At 39.3% G+C, this 21,282-nt stretch overlaps 1 protein-coding gene across 4 annotated transcripts in view; it reads left to right on the forward strand.

Annotated features, from left to right (window-relative positions):
- MIPOL1 (mirror-image polydactyly 1) overlaps window positions 1–21,282 on the forward strand; it is a 265,158-nt gene that overhangs the window by 120,670 nt on the left and 123,206 nt on the right. For 3 of the 4 annotated variants that reach the window (XM_060175449.1, XM_060175450.1, XM_016187534.2), the window contains one exon: window positions 307–414. The exons of the other annotated variant lie outside the window; for it this stretch is intronic. In XM_060175449.1, coding sequence (XP_060031432.1) covers window positions 307–414 — 108 coding nt within the window. The remainder of the gene's footprint in view (window positions 1–306; window positions 415–21,282) is intronic. 4 annotated transcript variants of the gene reach the window in all.

Raw genomic sequence — 21,282 nt, forward strand, 5'->3', positions numbered from 1 at the left:
TGAAAGCCATTTGGTTAATGAAGAAAATAATTTTAAATGTTACTCAATCTTAATTTTATGTATTTTTCTTATCTATATGGTAATAAGTAGGTTATTAAAAGATACTAAATTTGCGATTGAATCAGGGAACCCTGTAGACCATTTTCCCCCCTGTGGTTAACACTGCTTGTAACTTATTGTTCCTACTGCAAAAGATACTTTGTCTTTTAAAGAATACAGTGATATTATTTACATTAATTTCTGTGACTTGGTGGGGAAAAAAATGCTGTAACTCCTTTGCTTAATGGGATTCTTCCCCTGTGGCAGTGCAAACGCCTAGAGCAGGAGCTTCATCATCTGAAAGAGCAGAACCAGACTTCAGCAAACAACATGAGCCATCTGACTGCTGAAAACAATCAAGAACGTGCTCTGAAGGTAAATCTCTGTTCCTTCTTGCAGGCAAATTAAGGTTGTAAGCCCTTGGTGCCAGCTTTCTGTGCTGCATATATCAGTTGTGTACATTTCAGCAGAAGTGAGCTGTGGTGTTTGCCAACAACCCCTTCTTTAAACACAGATACAGCACCCTTCTGTTATGGCATTATTTCATGTCTGTGTACATGAAAACAACATATTTCCTGAGTTTTGAGTGATGATGTAGGAGTAACTTTCAGTATCTGTGCTCATTCTGTTTGAGGATTTTGTGATGTAGTCTTCCCTTTTGGAAGGTAACTGCTTCTACCTTTGTACCAGCCAAGCACCCTTCTACCACTTTTTGTAGTCAGTAGAAAGTAGAGCAGAGGGTCGGGTGGTAATGAAGCGGGGTTAAGCGCACATGGTGCAAAGCATAAGGACCGGCATAAGGATCCTGGTTCGAGCCCCCCGCTCCCCACCTGCAGGGTGGTCACTTCATAAGCATCATAAGCAGTGACGCAGATCTGCAGGTGTCTTTCTCTTCACCTGTCTCTTCTCCTCTCTTGATTTCTCTCTGTCCTATGCAACAATGAAAGCACCGACAACAATAACAATCACAACAATGAACAAGAGCAACAAAAAGGAAAAAAAATAGCCTCCAGGAGCACTGGATTCATAGTGCAGGCACCAAGCCCCAGTAATAACCCTGGAGACAAAAGAAAAAGAAAGTAGACGCATTTAAGTGGGGAGGGGGGGACCTTTTCTTCACAGTGATATTTATTACACTGTTTATTAAAAAATATATTTAATTTATTTTTTCCCTTTTGTTGCCTTTGTTGTTTATCGTTGTTATTGTTGTTGTTATTGTATCATTGTTGTTGGCTAGGACAGAGAGAAATGGAGTGATGAGGGGAAGACAGAACTGCTTCACCTCCTGTGAAGCGACTCCCCTGCAGGTGGGGAACCGGGGGCTCCAGCCGGGATCCTGATGCCAGTCTGTGCACTTTGAGCCATGAGCACTTAACCCACTGCGTCACCGCCCGGCTCCTTACTCTGGTTTTTTTTTAATTTCCTTATTGGGGAATTAATGTTTTACATTCAACAGTAAATACAATAGTTTGTACATGCATAACATTTGCCAGTTTTCCATATAACAATACAACCCCCACTGGGTCCTTTGTCATCCTTCTTGGACCTGTATTCTCCCCCCCACTCCCAACCCACCCCAGAGTCTTTTACTTTGGTGCAATACGGACCAAATTCCAATTCCAGTTCAGGTTCTACTTGTGTTTGCTCTTCTGATCTTGTTTTTCAACTTTTGCCTGAGAGTGAGATCATCCCATATTCATCCTTCTGTTTCTGACTTACTAACAAAATTTCTTCAAGCTCCATCCAAGATGGGTTGAAAATGGTCAAGTCACCGTTTTCAATAGCTGAGTAGTGTTCCATTGTGTACAAAGACCACAACTTGCTCAGCCACTCATCTGTTGTTGGACAACTGGGTTGCTTCCAGGTTCTGGTTCTTACAAATTTTGCTGCTATGAACATATGTGTACACAGATCTTTTTAATGACTTGTAAAATAAGTAATCTGTAGGACTGACAGTTACTGAGGAGCGTATGAGGAATGAAAGAGCATTTCTAATGTGATTTAAATATATGTGTGTATGCATTTCATGAAAGAGATATGCCAACCATTAAACCCAAGACCTCACACACAGAAGTTGTGCACATGGCTCTGCCCACTGAGCCGTGCCTATCCTCAAATGTTACATTATGCAAAAAAGAGAAAGAAGACGTGCAGTAGCTCACGTGGGTATTATACTGCTTTGCTGTGTGTGCAGTCCAGGTTCAAGCCCAGCCCCTGTCGTATTGAAGGACTTTTATCATAAGTTAATTAACCTCGTGTGTTAGGGTTTATTTGGCAGCTGTATTGTTCCGTTGGCCTGTGTCTCTGTTTTTATGCTATTTTGATTACTACGGCTTTGTCATTTAGTTTGAAATCGGGGGGTATGATACCTCTGTTGTGCTTCCGCACAAATGTAGTAGTTCTCTGTTTCTGTAGAAAAAAATGCTATTGTCATTTTTATTTTTTTGGCCTCCCAACTCATAAACACCAACATAATACAGAGCTCTGTGATTATAGATGGAATTGTCTTCTGTATTGATATCTTGTGGTAGTTCACTATTGGTGTGTAAAGCCCAACCAATTTTTTAAAACTTTTTTGTATTATATTTATTTGTTTATTTATTGGATAGAGACAACCAGAAATTGAGAGAGAAGGGGATGAGGGGGAGAGAGAGAGAGACACCTGCAGCATTGCTTCACCACTCACAAAGCATTCCTCCTGTGGGTGAGGACTGGGGACTTGAACTGGGGTCCTTGAGAATTATAATATGTGACCAGCTGCACCACTACCCAGCCCCAAACCCAACCAGTTTTTGTGAATTGATTTTGTAACCTGCTACTTAATCGAAAATGTATATTGGTTCTAATATTCTTGCTTAGGTACTTTAGAATTTCTTTCTTACTCTTTCCTGTTTTCTTTGCCTAATTTCAATGCTATATTATAATTTCAGAAGTGAGCTTTCTTCTCTGTCCTATCCAATAAAAAGAAAAAATGGAAAAAAATGGTGACAGGAGCAGTGGATATGTAGTGCTGACACCAAGCCCCAGCGATAACCCTGGAGGCAAAAAAAACCAAAAACACATTATTAGTTTTTGTTGTGCGGGCCGCGGAGAAGAGAGAGGAGGTCCGGAGCGAAGAGGGAACACAAATCTTTATTCGCGCTGGCACCTCAAAGTTGGGTGCTAGAGAAACAGGTTGGGCCACGTGGAGGTAGCGAAAATGGCCGCCTCACGCAGTAACCTTTCCTGCGTCTGAACACCAAAGTGAAGCGCTGGCAAGAGAGTGAGGTGCGGAAGAAGGGCTTTTATAGGAGCAGCTTTCGTGAGAATGGGAAGGGGGAGGAGTAACCATAGCACTCCAGGATAGGATAATGACTCTCGTGAGAATGGGAGGGGGGAGGAGTAACCAAAGCACTTCAACTATGGCAGGGAAGTAGACAATGCCCTGAGGGCACAACATGGTAGAACAGGTGCTCTGAGAATGGGAACTAGCAATAGCCCAAGGGGGAATTGTTGGTATGTTTCATCTTGCTTTGCTCCCCTCCCCCCCCCCGCCCCCCCCACCTCTGAGAGAATTGGTTTGGGCCTTGCTAGTTTCGTGCCCCGCTTTCTCCCCGCCCCCTATGCTAAGGACGTCCAGGGTCCCAGCAGCAGCCACTGAGGGAGAATGATGGGGAAGCACATGGTGTGGTGATTTGCCCGTTCGTGAATAAAGATTAAACTGCAGCTTCTCAACCCAGCCGTGTGTCTCTGTCTACTGCCACAAAGCTAGCCCAGCCTGCTGGCACCCCCGAAACTTAAACAACAATTAGTGATTTATAATGTTTTTTTTTTTATTTTTTTTTTAAATATTTATTTTATTTATTTATTCCCTTTTGTTGCCCTTGTTGTTTTATTGTTGTAGTTATTATTGTTGTTGTCGTTGTTGGATAAGACAGAGAGAAATGGAGAGAGGAGGGGAAGACAGAGAGGAGGAGAGAAAGATAGACACCTGCAGACCTGCTTCACTGCCTGTGAAGCGACACCTGCAGGTGGGGAGCCGGGGTTCAAACCGGGATCCTTATGCCGGTCCTTGTGCTTTGCGCCACCTGCGCTTAGCCCGCTGTGCCACCGCCCGACTCCCGATTTATAATGTTTTATAGTCTTATAAGATTACAGGGTTATATAACGTCTACCAAAGTTCTGTCCCCCACCCAACACTCCCTGTCCATAACTATCATATTTCTCACAAAGTCTTAAAGACAGTTTATTCACTCTCTCACTTTTTTTTTTTTTTTTGTAAGTTTATGTTTCAATTCCCTATATTCCACATATGGGCGAATCCATCTGGTAGTGGTTTGGTAGACAGTTTCATGAGTCCTATCAAAACAGGTATAGCTCGAGTCCCCAACTCCCCGCCTGCAGGGGAGTTGCTTCACAGTACTTGAAGCAGTCTGCAGGTGTCTTTCTCTCCCCCTCTCTATCTTCCCCTCTTCTCTCCATTTCTCTCTGTCCTATCTAACAACGATGACATCAGTAACAACAACAATAATAACTACAACAACATAAAAATACAAGGGCAACAAAAGGGAAAATAAATAAATTAAAATTAAATAAGTAAAAAACAGGTATAGCTGTGTAGTGACCAACAAAACCTGTCTACACCAAGAAAGCTGGTCTCTTCGGTGCCCACTCCATTACTGGTTCATTGAAGAAGAGTTAATCCCTTTGTACAAAATGAGAGTGAGATAACTTGACTTTCCTGACTAGGAAGGAAAGAAAATTCATCATCTCTAGCCAACTTTCAGGCAGGTTTAATTTAACCACAATGGTTACCTTAAATCTGGTTTTCTGTGTAGTTCTATAAGCTGAAGATTTAATTTGACGTGGTCCTACTCTGGAGGACCCCACAAACACCACACCAAAGCAGATTTGCTGCTGCTACTTCTGCTGATCCTGCTGTGAAGATGACTACTCTTACTACTGTAGTGCTATATTAGCATCATAGTGTTATTACAACTACCACCAGCACCACCACCTACTACTACTTGTTGCTACTTCTATTACTACTACTTTTTATAAATTAAGTTGAAAAGACTGCTCTACCAAAACACACACACACACACACATATATATATATATATATATATATATATATATATATATATATATATTTTTTTTTTTTTTTTCCAGAGCACTACTCAAGCTCTGGCTCATTGGTGGTGCAGGGGATTGAACCTGGGATTTTGGAGCCTCAGGCAAGATGTCTCTTTGCATAACCATTATGCTTTCTACTCTACACACAGTCATATTCTTGAATGTATAGTGCAGACATTATAATTTTCAGTAATAGAATTTAAGGGGGCTGGGCGGCAGTGCAGACGGTTAATCGCACATGCATGCGCATATGGCACAAAGCGCAAGGACCGGCCTAAGGATCCTGGTTCTGAACCCCAGGCTCCCCATCTGCAGGGGATCACTTCACAAGCGATGAAGCAGATCTGCAGGTGTCTTATCTTTCTCTACTCTTTTCTGTCTTCCCCTCTTCTCTCCATTTCTCTCTGTCCTATCCAACAGCAACAGCATCAGCAATAGCAGCAGCTATGACATCAATAACAACCACAATAAAGGCAACAAAATGGGAAAAATAGCCTCCAGGAGCAGTGGATTTGTAGTGTTGGCACCGAGCCCCAGCAATAACCCTAGAGGCAAAAAATAAATAAATAAATAAATAAATAGTTATTATATTAAGGATATATTTTATATTTTTTAAGGATTGTCTTTGGTTTTTGTTTTATTTTATTTTATTTATTTATTTTTGCCTCCAGGATTATCGCTGGGACTCGTTGTCTACAAATCCACTGCTTCTGGAGGCTTTTTTTTTTTCCCCTTTTGTTGCCCTTGTTTAAGGTTGTTGTGGTTATTATTATTGTTGCCGTTGCTGTTGGATAGGACAGAGAAATGGAGAGAGGAGGGGAAGACAGAGAGGGGGAGAGAAAGATAGACACCTGCAGACCTGCTTCACCACCTATGAATCGACCCCCCTGCATGTGGGGAGTCAAGGACTCGAACCGGGATCCTAAGGCTGGTCCTTGTGCTTTGCGCCATGTGCGCTTAACCCACTGCGCTACTGCCTGGCCCCCTTTGTGTCTTTTTAAAGGGATGCCTGCACTTAACCTCTCTCATCCTATTACATTCCCCCCACCACATACGTAAACTGCTGTAGTGACTTCACTCTGCCTCAGAATCTCAGTGTTTCTTGCCTTGACTGTTCCTTTGCCTTGTTTCTTCATATTACGCATGTGAATAAGGTCACGGTGTTGGTGTCTTCCTGGCTTATTTCACTCAGCATGACTACCTCCATCTCCATCCATGTTGTAACAAAAAGGCGTCTTCTCTTATTGCTGAGTCGTATTCCGTTGTGTATACACATAACGTATCTTTATCCTCTTATATCCCATTGGGACTTGAGTTGTTTCCATGTCTTGGCTATTATCAAAAGTGTAATTATACATGTATCTTTTCAGTCTAGTGCTTCTCTGGGTCATTACCTAGGAGTGGGATTGTCGGATCATATGAGACTATACCCCCCCAAACATGTGCAGTCTTGAAAGCTAATTTAACCCCTCGAAGTAAATAAATAAATATATGAGATAGCTGAAAATAGTAGCAAAGAAAGTGATCAGGTTGGTTTTAAAGAAGTGAAATTAAACTTTCAGAAATTTAAAACAAACTAAAATTAAATAGTAATTTGAGCAGTCTGTTACATACAGTTAAGAAGTTATTTGGGGGGCAGGGGTAGATAGCATAATACTTATGAAAGAGATGCTTATGCCTGAGGCTCCAAAGTGCCAGGTTCAATCCCCTGCATCACCATAAACCAGAGCTGAACAGTACTCTAGTTGAAAGAAAGAAATTATTATGACTGAAAGATCTAATGTAGTTTTTCAAATGAAAGCCAGTAAGATGAATAAGTAACAAATAAAAAAATGAAGAAATTGTCAGGGAAAGATGAGAAAAAAATTAAATAGTGTTTTTTTTAATATTTATTTTATTTATTTATTCCCTTTTGTTGCCCTTGTTGTTTTATTGTTGTTGTCGTTGTTGGATAGGACAGAGAGAAATGGAGAGAGGAGGGGAAGACAGAGAGGGGGAGAGAAAGACACCTGCTGACCAGCTTCACCGCCTGTGAAGCGACTCCCCTGCAGGTGGGGAGCCGGGGTTCGAACCGGGATCCTTATGCCGGTCCTTGTGCTTTGCGCCACCTGCGCTTAACCCGCTGCGCTACAGCCCGACTCCCTAAATAGTGTTTTAATAATGACTATACAAGGTACAATTCCAGGCATTTCCCACCACCAGATCTCCGTGCCCCACTGCCTCCACTGGAAGCTTCCCTATTCTTTACCCCTCAGGGAGTATGAAAAGACAAGAAATTTTAATCCTGTCTCAACAATTGTACTGTAAACCATTAAATTAACCCTCTATAAAAAATTTTAGAGGGAGTTGGTTGGTAGCACAGCGGGTTAAGCTCAAGTGGCACAAAGAGGCAAGGACCAGCATAAGGATCCCGGTTTAAGCCCCCAGCTCCCCACCTGCAGGGGAGTCGCTTCACAGGCAGTGAAGCAGGTCTGCAGGTATCTCTCTTTCTCTCCCCCTCTGTCTTCCCCTCCTCTCTCCATTTCTCTCTATCCTATCCAACAATGACGACAACAATAATAACTACAATAAAACAACAAGGGCAACAAAGGGAATAAATAAATATTTTTTAAAAATTTTTTAGAAAGCTAGCAAATTAACAGTATTAATACGGGGACTGGGCGGTCGCGCAGAGGGTTAAGCACACATGGCACAAAGCACAAGGACCAGTGTAAGGATCCTGGTTCGAGCCCCCAGCTCCCCACCTGCGGGGGGGGGGGTCGCCTCATAAGCGGTGAATCAGGTCTGCAGGTGTCTATCTTTCTCTCCTCTTCTCTGTCTTCCCCATCTCTCTCGATTTCTCTCTGTCCTATCCAACAACAACAGATGTTAACAGTAACAGCAACAACCAGGGCAACAAAATGGAAAAATAGCCTGCAGTGGATTCAATGCTGGCACCGAGCCCCAGCAATAACCCTGGAGGTATAATAATAATAATAATAATGATAGCTAAGAATTAAAGCATGTGACATAAATCTATTGTGTGTTCCCGAGAAGATAATATGGACAAAAGGAAATAATCAAAATGTAAAGAAGTAATGTCTGAGAATATTCCCAAATGATCAAATAATACAAAGCCCATATGTAGGAATACTAATTGTAAGTATGATGAATTAAATGAAATTAAGGAATGTGAAAGTTCTTAAGAAGTGCATTAGAAAAGTTGTATTTAAAAAAAAAAGAAAAAAAGTTGTATTTATGGAGGTCGGGTGGTCCTGCACCCAGTTGAGTGCACACATTACAGTGTTTTCAAGTCCCTGGTCCCCACCTGCGGGAGGAAAGCTTTGAGAGTGGTGAAGCAGGGCTGCAGGTGTCTCTCTGTCTCTCTCCGTCTCTGTCTTCCCCCTCCCCTATTGAGTTCTGTCTCTATCAAGTAAATAAAGGTAATTCCAAAAAAGTGGAAAAAAAAGAAAGAAAGAAAAGATATTCTTTACAAAGGAATGGCAAATAGACTCACTGACTTCTCAAAAGCAGGAATGGAATACAAACTTGAATACACTGGGAACAACACCAAGGAGAATGATTCCTCCAGTGCACAAAGAACAAGCGACTGTCAGTTCTAAGAGTGAGCTCTTGGCTAGATAACACACACAGTTCAGTTACTTTATATCATGTAGAGGAATAGATTTCAAACCTCGAAGTATGGAATTTAGGAGTCCATACTACACTTTTCAAGAGCTTTCTACTTTTTTTAAAAAATTTTTTTAATATTTATTTTATTTATTCCCTTTTGTTGCCCTTGCTGTTTTTTTTTTTTTTTATTGTTGTAGTTATTATTGTTGTTGTCGTTGTTGGAGAGCTTTTTACTTTTTAAAAAAATTTTGGAATCACTTCTCTCCCTCTCTTGTCTTGATAAATCATGTAATTCCCTAAGAATTTCCTACATGCGTCATGTTTTTTACACTTCCTCTAATGTTTACTTCTGTAGTAACTTTATTATAAACTTTGTCTCTAGATAGTAGTTGACTACTCAGTGTCATCTTCTCTAAATCAAAAAATTTGTTGAGCGTAAGGGATCACAGCTTCTTAATGTTGAAGTTCTCTGGGAATTTAGCACAATGCTGAATCCGTTACACAGTCAATCCGTTCTTTAAATCAAAAAATTATTTAATCTTTGTTGAAGTATTTGTTGGAGTCAACACTTTATAATCGTCTGAATTCAAGGCATGAGAGTAGGAGAGACAGTTTAATAGCTATGCAAAGAGTCTTTCTGCAGACACCTGCAGCACTGTTTCACCACTAGCAAAGCATCCCCCCTGCAGGTGGGGACTAGGGGCTTGAACCCAGATCCTTGTGCATTGTGCATTCAACCAAGTGTGCCACCACCCGGCCCCAGGAAATACTTCTGTCACCCACATTTTGTGAGTGGGAAGCAAATGTTTAAAGAAGTTGAGTCACTTTTTCCAAGTGGACAAATCAGAATTTAAATCCAGGTGTGCTTGACGAGATTGGACTGGACTAACTTGTGCCTGGTTTTCTGGTTTTAGCACTGAAGATCCTGGGTAAAGCATCATCACTGACCAACCACCCTTATAAATAGTGCTCCTCTCCATGGATATTGTCTGTATATTCATGTAATACCTTTGGTGTAGTTCAGTCCCACTTCTTCTTCTTCTAGCGTATGCCCTTCTTCCGTAGCCAGTCAACAGCGTCAGGTTGAGCCTGATGTAAAGTTTCGAGACCTCCTTTGAATCTGGAGAGGTGGCAGTCGTTGACTATGTGGGTCATAGTCTGTCTGGAGCCGCAGGGGCAGTTCGGGTCGTCTCTGGCTCCCCAGCGATGGAACATAGCGGCGCACCGCCCATGGCCTGTTCCATAGCGATTGAGGAGGGCCCAATCATAACGTGCCACTAATACATGTTAGTTACCAGGACACTGCTTAGCCCTGGCTTATTGCTGGTTGCTAGGCATTGGGAGTAAACGTCTGTTGCCCTACAGATGATGTTATCTCTTTAGCTCTTAGCTAGCCATTTTTTATGGCACCTGACACAATAAATACTTAAAAGTGGAAACTGTTAAAAGAGAGAAAAAGGGAGAGAGACCCTTACGCCTGAGGCTCCAAAGCACCAGATTCAATCTCCTGCACCACCATATGCTAAAGCCAGAGCTGAGCAGTGTTCTGGTAAAAACAAAACAAAAGAATACAAAACAATAATTAAACTTAACAAAAACAAAAGAAATCATGAGTTATTCTGTTTTAGTGTCTCTATAATAATTCACTGTGTGCAACTAAGGCTCTAGAAAAATTTCTGTGTTATCTACTTATTTATTTTTAAGTATTTTTATTTATTATGGGATAGAAATTGAGAAGGGAGGAGGTGATAGGGAAAGAGGCAAAGAGACACCTGCAGTCCTGCTTCACCACTTGTGAAGCTTTCTCCCTGCAGGTAGGGAACCAGGGACTTGAACCTGGGTCCTTGCGTGTTGTGCACTCTACCAGGTGTGCTACCACCCAGCCCCCAAAGTAGCCGTCTAACACCTATACCATGTTCTGTTAGCACACCATATGGAGCACGGGTACCATGTGCACAGTTTATTCATACCTCCTACTGATGGTAGCAGTATCTCTGCTCTCACTATCTTACAAATATTGGAGCCAATACTCAGAGAAGTTAGTCAACCTTCCCAGTGCTATAGAGCTCATAAACAGGAAATTCATTATTTTTAAGTTCAAAATGTACTTCCAGAGTTATCTACTAGGAAAGTAGATATTCTACTGGTAGTAGAAGGGTGATGATCATCTGGGCATATCAAAGAAAGGTTAATTAATAGGAAAATGACTTAGAACACATCTGAATATAAGACTTTATCATAAGAAATTATTAAACAACAAAAATGTTACTTCTATCAAATGCAGTAACTACAGGTTGCTATGTACACAGTTTCTCAAAAAAACTTAAGCTGGGTGGGTGGTAACACCCTTGGCTGAGTGCACATGTTATCATGCTTAAGGACCAGGGTTCAAGCCCCTGATCCCCACCTGAGGGGGGAAGCTTCCTCCTTCCACCTAAGTTTCTCTGTCTCTCTCCAGTGAATGAATAACCAAAGTCTTAAGTCAAAATCTTTGGAGTTAGTCTTTATTCCCCTCATTCTCTCACAGTCCATATCTATCTGACTGTGAGCAATTTCTCTTGACTTTGCTGTTAGCGCATGTCATGAACTCAGCCGTTTCCTTCCACTTTTGCTGTTATTAACTATCTTTCAGACCGCCATCATCTCTTGCTTGGACTGTTGTAACACTTCCTAATGGTCTTTGTTTCTATTTTTGTCTTCCCATATTCTCAATATAGCTTCTAGAATGTTCCTAATAAAATTAGGATTAAAGTTAGACCACATCCCTCTCCTGCTAAGAACTTTCCAGAACTTTTTGCCATTTTACTCAAAAAAACAAGCCTACCAGACCTTTTGGGCTGGCTTGAGATTTCTTTCTTTTTATTAGTCTTACTTCCTTTTGGATATACCTCAAACACACCAGACATGCATACATATCAAGTCCTTTGTATTTCCTGTTACTAATTCGAGGGAACTATTCCTAAGAGCCACTTTCTTATCTCTCAAATTTGTTCATGTTCTCCCTTCTCAGCGAGGCCTCCTTGATATTGATTGTTACGCTTAGCCCATACTTATAGGAGCCTTTTCTCTATCTTTTCTTCCAGAGTACTTACTGTCATGTAAGAAAGTATTAAGAAAGTATTAAATCAGCCTTCTCCCTGGCCTATATTTTTAAAAATTTATTTCCCATTTATTGCCCTTGTTGTTTCATTGTTGTTGTAATTATTGTTGATGATGTTGTTGTTGGATAGGACAGAGAAACATGGAGAAAGGAGGGGGCGACAGAGAGGGGGGAGAGAAAGATAGACACCTGCAGACCTGCTTTACCGCTTGTGAAGCGACTCCCCTGCAAGTAGGGAGCCAGGGGCCTGAACTGGGGGCTTGAACCGGGATCCTGACACTGGTCATTGTGCTTCATGCCACGTGGGCTTAACCCGCTGCGCTGCCGCCTGACAGACATTTTTTTATTTTCGTTTTTCATGAGATAAATCAAAGCACTGGTCCACAGTCCTTGAAGTTAAGGTCTGACCCATTTTCTCTATGTTGCTATCATGAGAAAGCAAGGGTTCTGTGCATGTGAAAATGCTTGACAATCAATTTTATAGTGCCCTCCTTCCTTTGCCACTTAATACCTAGCCCTCTACCTTCAGTTTGGCCATGGTAATTTCATCTTCCAATTGGAAATGGAACTGGGTGGTAGGATGAAATATTATTGATTTAATAATGATTTACAAAATCATAAAATAGCAGGGGTATAATGCCACACCATTTCCAATACCAGGATTCTGCATGTGTCCCCATTCCCTCCACTGGAAACTGCAGTAGTTCTTCCAAGGTCACAGATAGGGGTTGACTATTATTCTATATAATCTGTATATCCCTTCTTCCTTCCTTCCTTCCTTCCTTCCTTCCTTCCTTCCTTCCTTCCTTCCTCCCTTGCTTTCTTTCCTCTCTCCTTTCTTTCTTCCTTTCTCTCTCTCTCTTCCTTTCTTCTTCTTTTGCCTCCAGGGTTATCAATGGAGCTTGGTGCTGGCACTATGAATGACTGCTTCTGATGGCCTTTTTTTTTTTTTTTAATCAGGATCAGGTAAGACAGAGAAATTGAGAGAGGAGGAGGAGAGAGATTCGGAGAGAGAAAAAATAGACACCTGAAGACCTGCTTCATGTTTGTGAGGCCTCCCCCCTGCAAATGGGGAGCCAAGGGCTCAAACCCACATCCTTGTTTGCTTGGGTTCTTGCATTTAGTACAATGTGTACATCACCACCCAGCCCCCTATATATCCCATTTTTTCTGTGGTCCTGCCTTCCTTCCTTTCTTCCCCTTTCTCAGGATCCTAATGGAACTGGGATTTAGAGGCCTCTGATTATCTTCCCCTAACATTTCTCCCCCACTAGGAGTATGGACCAAAATTCTGTACGGTGTGCAGAAGGTTGAAGGTCTGGCTTCTGTAATTGCTTTTCCACTGGACATGGACGTTGGCAGGTGGATCCACACCCCCCAGCCTCTCTCTATCTCTCCCTAGTAAGGTAGGGCTCTGGGGAGGGGAGGTTCCCAGACAAGTTGGTGAGGTCATCTGCCCAGGGAAGTCGGGATGGATTCATAGTAGCATCCATAACTGGTGACTGTGGCTTATTGAGTCTCCAATGAAATCTTGGTTGTATTTTATTGAGTTTTCAGGTTGGGGTTTTTGACTTTGTTGGGTTTTTTTTGTGTGTGTGTTTGTTTGTTTTGTTTTGTTTTTGTAGTCTTTTCAGGTAAACCATCCAAATGGCTTCTATTCCATACTGAATTAGAATACCTTACACTGAATTTGGAAACTTGTGTCATAGACTTTGTGTTAGGAAGTAAAACAACAAAGTTTTTCTTCCACCTATTTATATGACTATAGATTTTTAAACAATGTGTATGAATTCCACCGATGGTGCTTTTTAGCTTTACTTCTGCTTAATTTTCTACTTGGTTTCAGGATAGGGCTGATGACAGTATTTTCGTGGTATTATCAGTTTTACATATTTTCCCATTTTTTAAATTTATTTATAAAATAAAAATTATCAACAAGATCATAGGATAAGATGGGTACAATTCCATATAAGTCCCACCACCAGAGTTCCATATCCCATCCCCTCCATTGGAAGCTTTCCTATTCTTTATCTCTCTGGGAGCATGGACCCAGGATCATTATGGGGTGCAGAACGTGGAAGGGCTGGCTTCTGTAATTGCTGCTCTTCTGGACATGGGCATTGGCAGGTCGATCCATAATCCTAGCCTGTTTCTATCTTTTCTTAGTGGACAGGGCTCTGGAGAGGTAAGTTTCCAGGGTACATTGGTGAGGAAGTCAGGTTGACATCATGGTAGTCTCTGCAACTTGGTGAGTTTTACATCTTTTAAAAAAATAATAACTCACTTGGGTAGTGTGTTACTTTGCCATGTGCACAGTCCAGCTTCAAATCTGACCCCCACCACACTGAAGAGTCTCTTTCTTCCTTCCCCTTGGTGAGTTTTACATCTTTTAAAAAAATAGTAACTCACTTGGGTAGTGTGTTACTTTGCCATGTGCACAGTCCAGCTTCAAATCTGACCCCCACCACACTGAAGAGTCTCTTTCTTCCTTCCCCTTCCGTCTTCCCTTCCCTTCCCTCCCAGTCCAGTCCAGTCCAGTCCTGCTGGTTATTGCTGGGCTCAGTGCCAGTGCTATGAATCCACCCTTCCTGGTGGCCATTTTTTCCTCTTCCCCCCCCCGTTTCCTTTTTTCTTTCTGTTATATTTGACAGAACAAAGAGAAATTGAGAGGGGGAAAGGGTATGAAGAGAGTATGAAAGACACCTCTGTTTCACCACTTGTAGTAGTTGGGGATGGGGCTGGAATCTGGGTCCTTACGCATGGTAACTAATGTGTGCTTTCAACTGGGTGTGCGAGGCCTGGCCCCACTTTCACTCCATGCCTGTCTCTGTCAAAAAAAAAAATTTTTTTTTGTTCTTGGTACTTTAGGAGTAAGCTGGAAAACAGAGAATTTTTCTCATTTTCAGTGTTTCTAGTAAACATACTCTATACATGTTTGTACTCTATTGTGATTTGGAGTACTAGACAAAAAAATAGCTTGAGAACTACAGTTTATTTATATCTGTGAAGTCTAGGATAAAGTTTAAATAATTATTTAGATTACTAAGAAATTTAATTTGGTTGACTTTTAAAAATTGCATGCTCTAAATGAAAAATATGCTAAAGACAAGCTTAAAATGAATAACTGACTAATGTACTCTGCTTTCTTAGTTGACTTAGGCTACTAAGAATGGTTCTAGTTGGAGATGTGATTAAAAAATAGGTAATTCCTCCATAGAAATTACATAAACTACTCAAGAAAAGTAACAGCATTTAGCTATGTAGCTCTCAATATCAAATAAATGTAGTAGTGTTTGGGGCAAGAATGAACATTCAGACACCTAGTTTTAAGTATTGCAATTCTAGAACTTCAGTATATACACTTGCTATAAAAAAAACTGACATTCACTAATTAATATAGTTATACTGTGCCCTCTATTTTGACTTTATTGTGTTGTTCAGTGTTGGTTAGTTTTTCTTCTATGTTGATGCATTAAAACAGATATTAAATTTTATCATTAATTCAGCGCCTGGTCTCCCATCAAATCCCCTTAATTACAAATTGACTCCAAGGATTAGACAGCATGGATTTAATTTTAACTGAAACAAAAAAAAAAAAAGCATCTTGAAAAAAATCGCTCTTGCCTAGTGACTCATGGCCACATTTTTAAAGATTGGATATTATTTAGTACCTAGTATTTAAAATCCAATACCAAAAGCACATTACTAACATTTTATTCTCTTATATTCATATTAAATATATATTTTTGAATGCAGTTTTCAGTCTTGAAAAATCTCTGGACTATTTTCAGATGAGTAGCAGCCTGAGGAGTTTGGATAACTTGTAACCCTTTCTTTAGAAAATGCGAACTTTGAAATCTTGCACAGCCAATTACATCTGAATGACATTTATAATATCTTACATCTTTACTTTCTTAATAATGTCACAGATTCATACAGTATGGTTTTATATAGTCAAGGGAGGTATTTTCAATATAGTCCTGTTTTCAGTATTATTTGTACCTCATGACTAGTTAAATCTTTCTTTTCTTTGACTTGTACTCCTTTAATTCCAGAATCATTTTTCTTCATTTTACACCCAAGAGATATATGTGCATTTCTGTCCTTTTAAAAAGTGTTCATTTAAAAAAAAAATGAACTTTGTTATATAAGCTATTTATTTCAAATACTAGGACTACCATTTCCTTTGACTAGAATAAAGAGATAATGAAATTAAGTCCTCTAAAGAGTACACTTGTCCACTACTTTTGTTTTATTATGTGATGATCAGGTCTTACCTCTGAGGAATCTCTTCAAAAAATTCTCTTCTAATTCTCAATAGTTGCTGAAATCTAACTGGTGTTAGTCTACTTATATTGATTTTTATCTTGATTTTTTAATTTTTAGATAATCATTTAACATTTTTAAGTCATGAAAAAGAAAAGTGTGTGGGAGGGGAGACCAGATTACTAACAAACCTGAAATAGTCTCCAGAATAGACCTTTTGATTTTAGTAAATTCTTGTTAGTTACTTACACCTTTTGAAAGTTTCTAACATACATGCAGTGGTGTTTCTTCCAGTTTTGCAAATGTTGTAGATCTTGTATTTTTGTCAATTCACTGTGAAGTGGCATTCCTTCACTAGCTTGTGTTGTTGCTGCTGTTTTATATGCTGAAAGATATTTTGCGTCCAAATGAACTCAGCTCTTCATGGCAGAGGAAAGTCTAAAGTGTCTAGAAATGGATCGTTGTTTGCATCATGTTAGATGGTCATATAAACTAACAAAAGCAAGGAAATGCACTTCCAAGGCTGACACACTTCCCTTGCCTTGCTCTTTTGTGCCTGAAGGTATCATGCATGTGTTATAAATAGCCAAGCACAGTGGACTCGGGTTAAGAACTGTCAGACTTGTTTCTAAATATCTTTACTTTTGTTGATTGATGTCACAACTTAACATTATTATTGTTATCGCTTAATGCTTTATAATGACCTCCATATGTGAGCTGAAGCAATGCTTGGGTGGCTCTGAACAAAATAGTAAAAAATGTATTTGCTTTTGTCTCATTTACCATTTGATTGCCTCAGATTAGTCAAATATCGAGCAGCTCTGATATTAGTTGTCTACATTACACTTCTAAAAAATATATAACAAGATAATGTTATAAAATATGATAAAACTTTTGAAGAGATGTAGCTACCGAGATAAAATCTTAATTTTTATCCCTGTTGAGATTAATTTGTGTTTTATCATTTTGGAAGGTGGTAGCTCTGCATAAAAAAAAAAACTCAAACTACTATTTTTTATAAACAAATGTGCAAGTATGATTTTAGAGTTATACTTGTATTATTTTACAACTTTCACAAAAGAGTTGTTTATGGAATTCTCAGAGTAGGACTTTATCTCTCAAAATAACCACTAATATTAATTTGGAAGCTAGTAGATAATTGATCCTTTCTGTTGTTGTTGTCATTTGGGTCATTATCCTAACAGTACCTATTTCTTTATGTTCATGCTAAAATGTAAATTATTTAGTCAGTTTGATTTTTATATTCACTAGTTGGTAGCTCAACTGCTACTGTTATTCCTGCTTTAAAGTCTCTTTTATAAAATAAGAACCAAATGATATTTCAGTATTAGAAAATGCATTGTTTATGAACATGAATTGCATACCTGTAGTAGCTTGGAACTAATTTTGCTTTTTTAGTTTTCTCTCTCTATGATAATTTCTACCCCTATTGAGACATTCACAGACCATAGTTTTCTAAAAGAGAATTACATACTTACAGGCCTCAAATTTTTCTAAGTCTAAATCGTTCTTTGCCTGATAATCAAAGGCGCCTACTTAAAGCAACAGATTCTTAATTACCTCTTGTTTATGTTTTAAACTTTAGAAGAATAAATCAGATACTGTCTGTAAATTTATGATAAAATACCTAAAGGCAGTGAAACAAAAAAGATTCTCAGAAACTAAACCGGTAGAAAAAGAGGATTTAAGCTTAGGGTTGTAATTGGGGGGGGGGGATGACAGTGGTAATACTCAATAAATTCTGCTTTTAGTTTTATTGAATTAATATTTAATGGCTACATTTAAAAGCAGTGAAAAGATGATCTATTTGCTAAAGATTTGTCAAGCAATACTTTAAGCTCTTACTTATTTTGAGGTGTTGAAAGGTGAAACATTTGACATTTTCTGTTCGGGCAGTGCTTTCAAAAAACAGAGGGCGGGAAAGAGGCGTTGCCACATCAGAGTTAAGGGTGTTTGTGGTTGTCCGTGACAGCAGCTCCAGTTTTAAAACACCTGTGTTTACTTTCCAGCTTTTCAGAATCTGCCTGAAAGTGGCCTAAGAATGGCATAGGCCTTTGTGATGGCTGAATTTGTGATAGTGCAGAAAAGCAACTAAACTTTACACTTTAGCTTTTAGCTGCAATCATTTACTTCTCTTATTTTGCACATTTTATCTCTACCTATACTTACATAAAAGCACAGAATAATTCAGCAGTTAATATAATTACAGATTTCAACATAGCCTTTCTGTAGTAGGCATGTTTTGCTTTTTGATAGCTGACCATGATGTCAATGGAAATGCTAGGTTGCAAACAATAGCCTAAAGGAATCATATAAATCTGTAGCATTGGAAAGTAAGGAAAATAACCGATACTTCACTTTTTAAAACATGAAGGCATTAAATGACAAAAAGTGAAGTGAGAAAAAGACAGTAAATGGTTTGTAATGCAGAGATAGTGAAATTATTTTATGATTTTTTAAATAAGAGCTTATGATAATAATGCATGTAGTTTATTATGGACTAGAAGAACTATTTTGACCAAAGATATTGAGAAAAGGAATCAGTCTATCTGTCTCAAGTGCCATTTTCATACTTTTCTGTGATTACCAATGAGGAAGTAAAAAAGAGAAAAGATTCTCTTAGTGCTGTTAGTACACGTGTTTCCAGAAACACTCAAGTTACTTGAGTCGTGAAACCTAATATGGTATTTTCACTGGGTGTGTCAATTGTCTTCTGATAACAATTATCATTAAATGGCAATATATATATATATGTATATATATATATTTATAGTGATTTAGCTTCTACATAGCTCAAATATAGTCATTTTACTGGGTAGTATAAAGCTGTTAATTTCTTAGTGGTAATTGAATGCATGCATCTGTCTCTAATTCACTTTCTGCTTCCCTTGTTAGAAGGTCATAGTAATCTCTATGTATGGCAGCTTTTCTGGAGCCATCGGTCTGTGCTTGTTATTTATTTATTCAATAACTTTTGCTTCCAGGGTTATTTCTGGGGCTCATTGCCTGCACCATGAGTCCACTGCTCTGGAAGCTATTTTTTCCCCTTTTGTTGCCTTTTTTTTTAAATCATTGTTGTAGTTATTATTGTTGTTGTTGTTGTCATTGTTGTTGGATAGAACAGAGAGAAATGAAGAGAGAGAGGAAGACAGAGAGGGGGAGAGAAAGATAGACACCTGCAGACCTGCTTCGCCACCTGTGAAGCAACTCCCCTGCAGGTGGGGAGCCGGGATCTTGAACCGGGATCCTTACGCCGGTCCTTGGCGCTTTGTGCCATGTTGTTTGTGATATATTTATATATGTATTGGGTGTTTCTATTTTTACCTCAAAGTAATATTTTCCCATTTCATTTTCTTGTGTTATTTTTTGTTGTTGCCAGGACTTTAGAGAGCTACAAGTTGAGAGACAGAGAGGTAGGGAGAGAGAGAAAGAAGCCATAGCCTCCAAGTTTCCCCCAATGCAGCCTGGATTGTACGCACAGCAAGTCAGGCATGCTGTTAGGTGAGCTGTCTTACCCATACCATCCCCATGTAATCGTGAAGGCACAATGGAAGCCCATAAAATTAAATGAGGCTTCAGCTAGAAACCAAAATAGTTCAACCTCAGTTCAACCAAGTCAGAGATATGACTCCTGTGTCGTGTATGGTACATAGAGAATTCTTTATCACTGCCTTCCAAATTCAAGTAATCATAAATAGAAAAAAATACTAAATTATCGATTACGTAAGTCATATTATCCCATAAGTAATGTAAAAACTTAAACGTTGATAGGCTTTCCTTTGAGAATGATCTAACATAAAACTTAACCAGCATTGCTGAAGACGCTTGTTTTTGCTTAAAAGGAATGTAAGTTATTAAGTAACTCTTAAGTCTTTTTTGTTTCAACCATTATTGATCATCTTTCAAACATGCATTAATATATGTGCCTACCACAGTAAATAATTATTTTATTAGCTAAGCTTTGCTTGTTTCAAGGGCCAGAAAATCAGACCGAAAATTGCTTCCACGGAAATGAGACTTGTTGCTCACATAACTGACAGATCGTGGATAGGACTAACTTCTTTAGACCACATGTTTAGATCAGTTTACTTTAGTTCACATCAGCTTTACTGAGATAGAACAAGTTTTGTTCAATGTGTGCATTCAACACACTTTGATATGTGTCTACCACTATGAAGACAGGAGTATTTCTGTCACCCCACCAAGTGACTGGCTAGCTGTCTAGTCTAGCCATCCCTCCACCCATGGTCCCAATAACCCCTGACCTACTTTGTGTAGATCACTATAAACTCATTTTCCTCTTTTAGAATGTCCTATAAAAGAAATAACTTGTATCTAGCTTCTTCTCACATGATAATTTTGAAACTCGTCTATGCTTTGTCAGTAGTGGCACCCTTTTTAACTTCAGCAATTAGACCTTACTTAGACCTCTGAAGATTTTCTTCTACCTCTGAATTTTATTTTCACATTTGACGACAGTAGGAATTTCAGCCTATATGCATTCCAGTTGAAGCCTAGAAGGAAAAAGCCAATTATTTGTCTAAACTAGAAATTCTGGAATTGGTTCTTACTCGACTATATTGGACAACTCTGGATCATGTACTTACTCATTTATCTCTGAAATATTTCCTGTGTCTAAAGGAATAAATGATACTGAAGGCCTTAGGACAATCTAGGTCTGTACATCAAGCTAGATTATGGGTGGGGAAGGATAGTATGACAGTTAATTTTATGTGTCAGTTTAACTGAGTTCATGTCCAGATGTTTGGCTACCTGTTATCTCTAGATATGTCTGTGAGAGTGTTTTCAGATGACATTAATGCATAAATCAGTCCCCTTGAGTAAATTTTCTTAAGTAAATTATGCTGATGTACTAAAACTGAATTTAGCTTCTATGCTTTACTTTTGTTACTCTTCTTTTTATTTTAAGTGTGGTGGCTGAATTAAACCCTGGCTTTGCATATGTTCTGCTTCTGAGCCACCTTCCCAGCCTCTCCTTTGTTTTATATTTGTATGGATGAGTATGGGGAAAAGAAGGCACACCAATGAATTGGGCCCACCATCCACTGAGTTCCAATCATCTCTGCCTTTGGTGCACTCTTTTGGTGTGGAAGATCAAATCTGCAACG

The sequence above is a fragment of the Erinaceus europaeus genome, chromosome 16 (assembly GCF_950295315.1).
Source record: "Erinaceus europaeus chromosome 16, mEriEur2.1, whole genome shotgun sequence".
NCBI classification, from domain to species: domain Eukaryota; kingdom Metazoa; phylum Chordata; class Mammalia; order Eulipotyphla; family Erinaceidae; genus Erinaceus; species Erinaceus europaeus.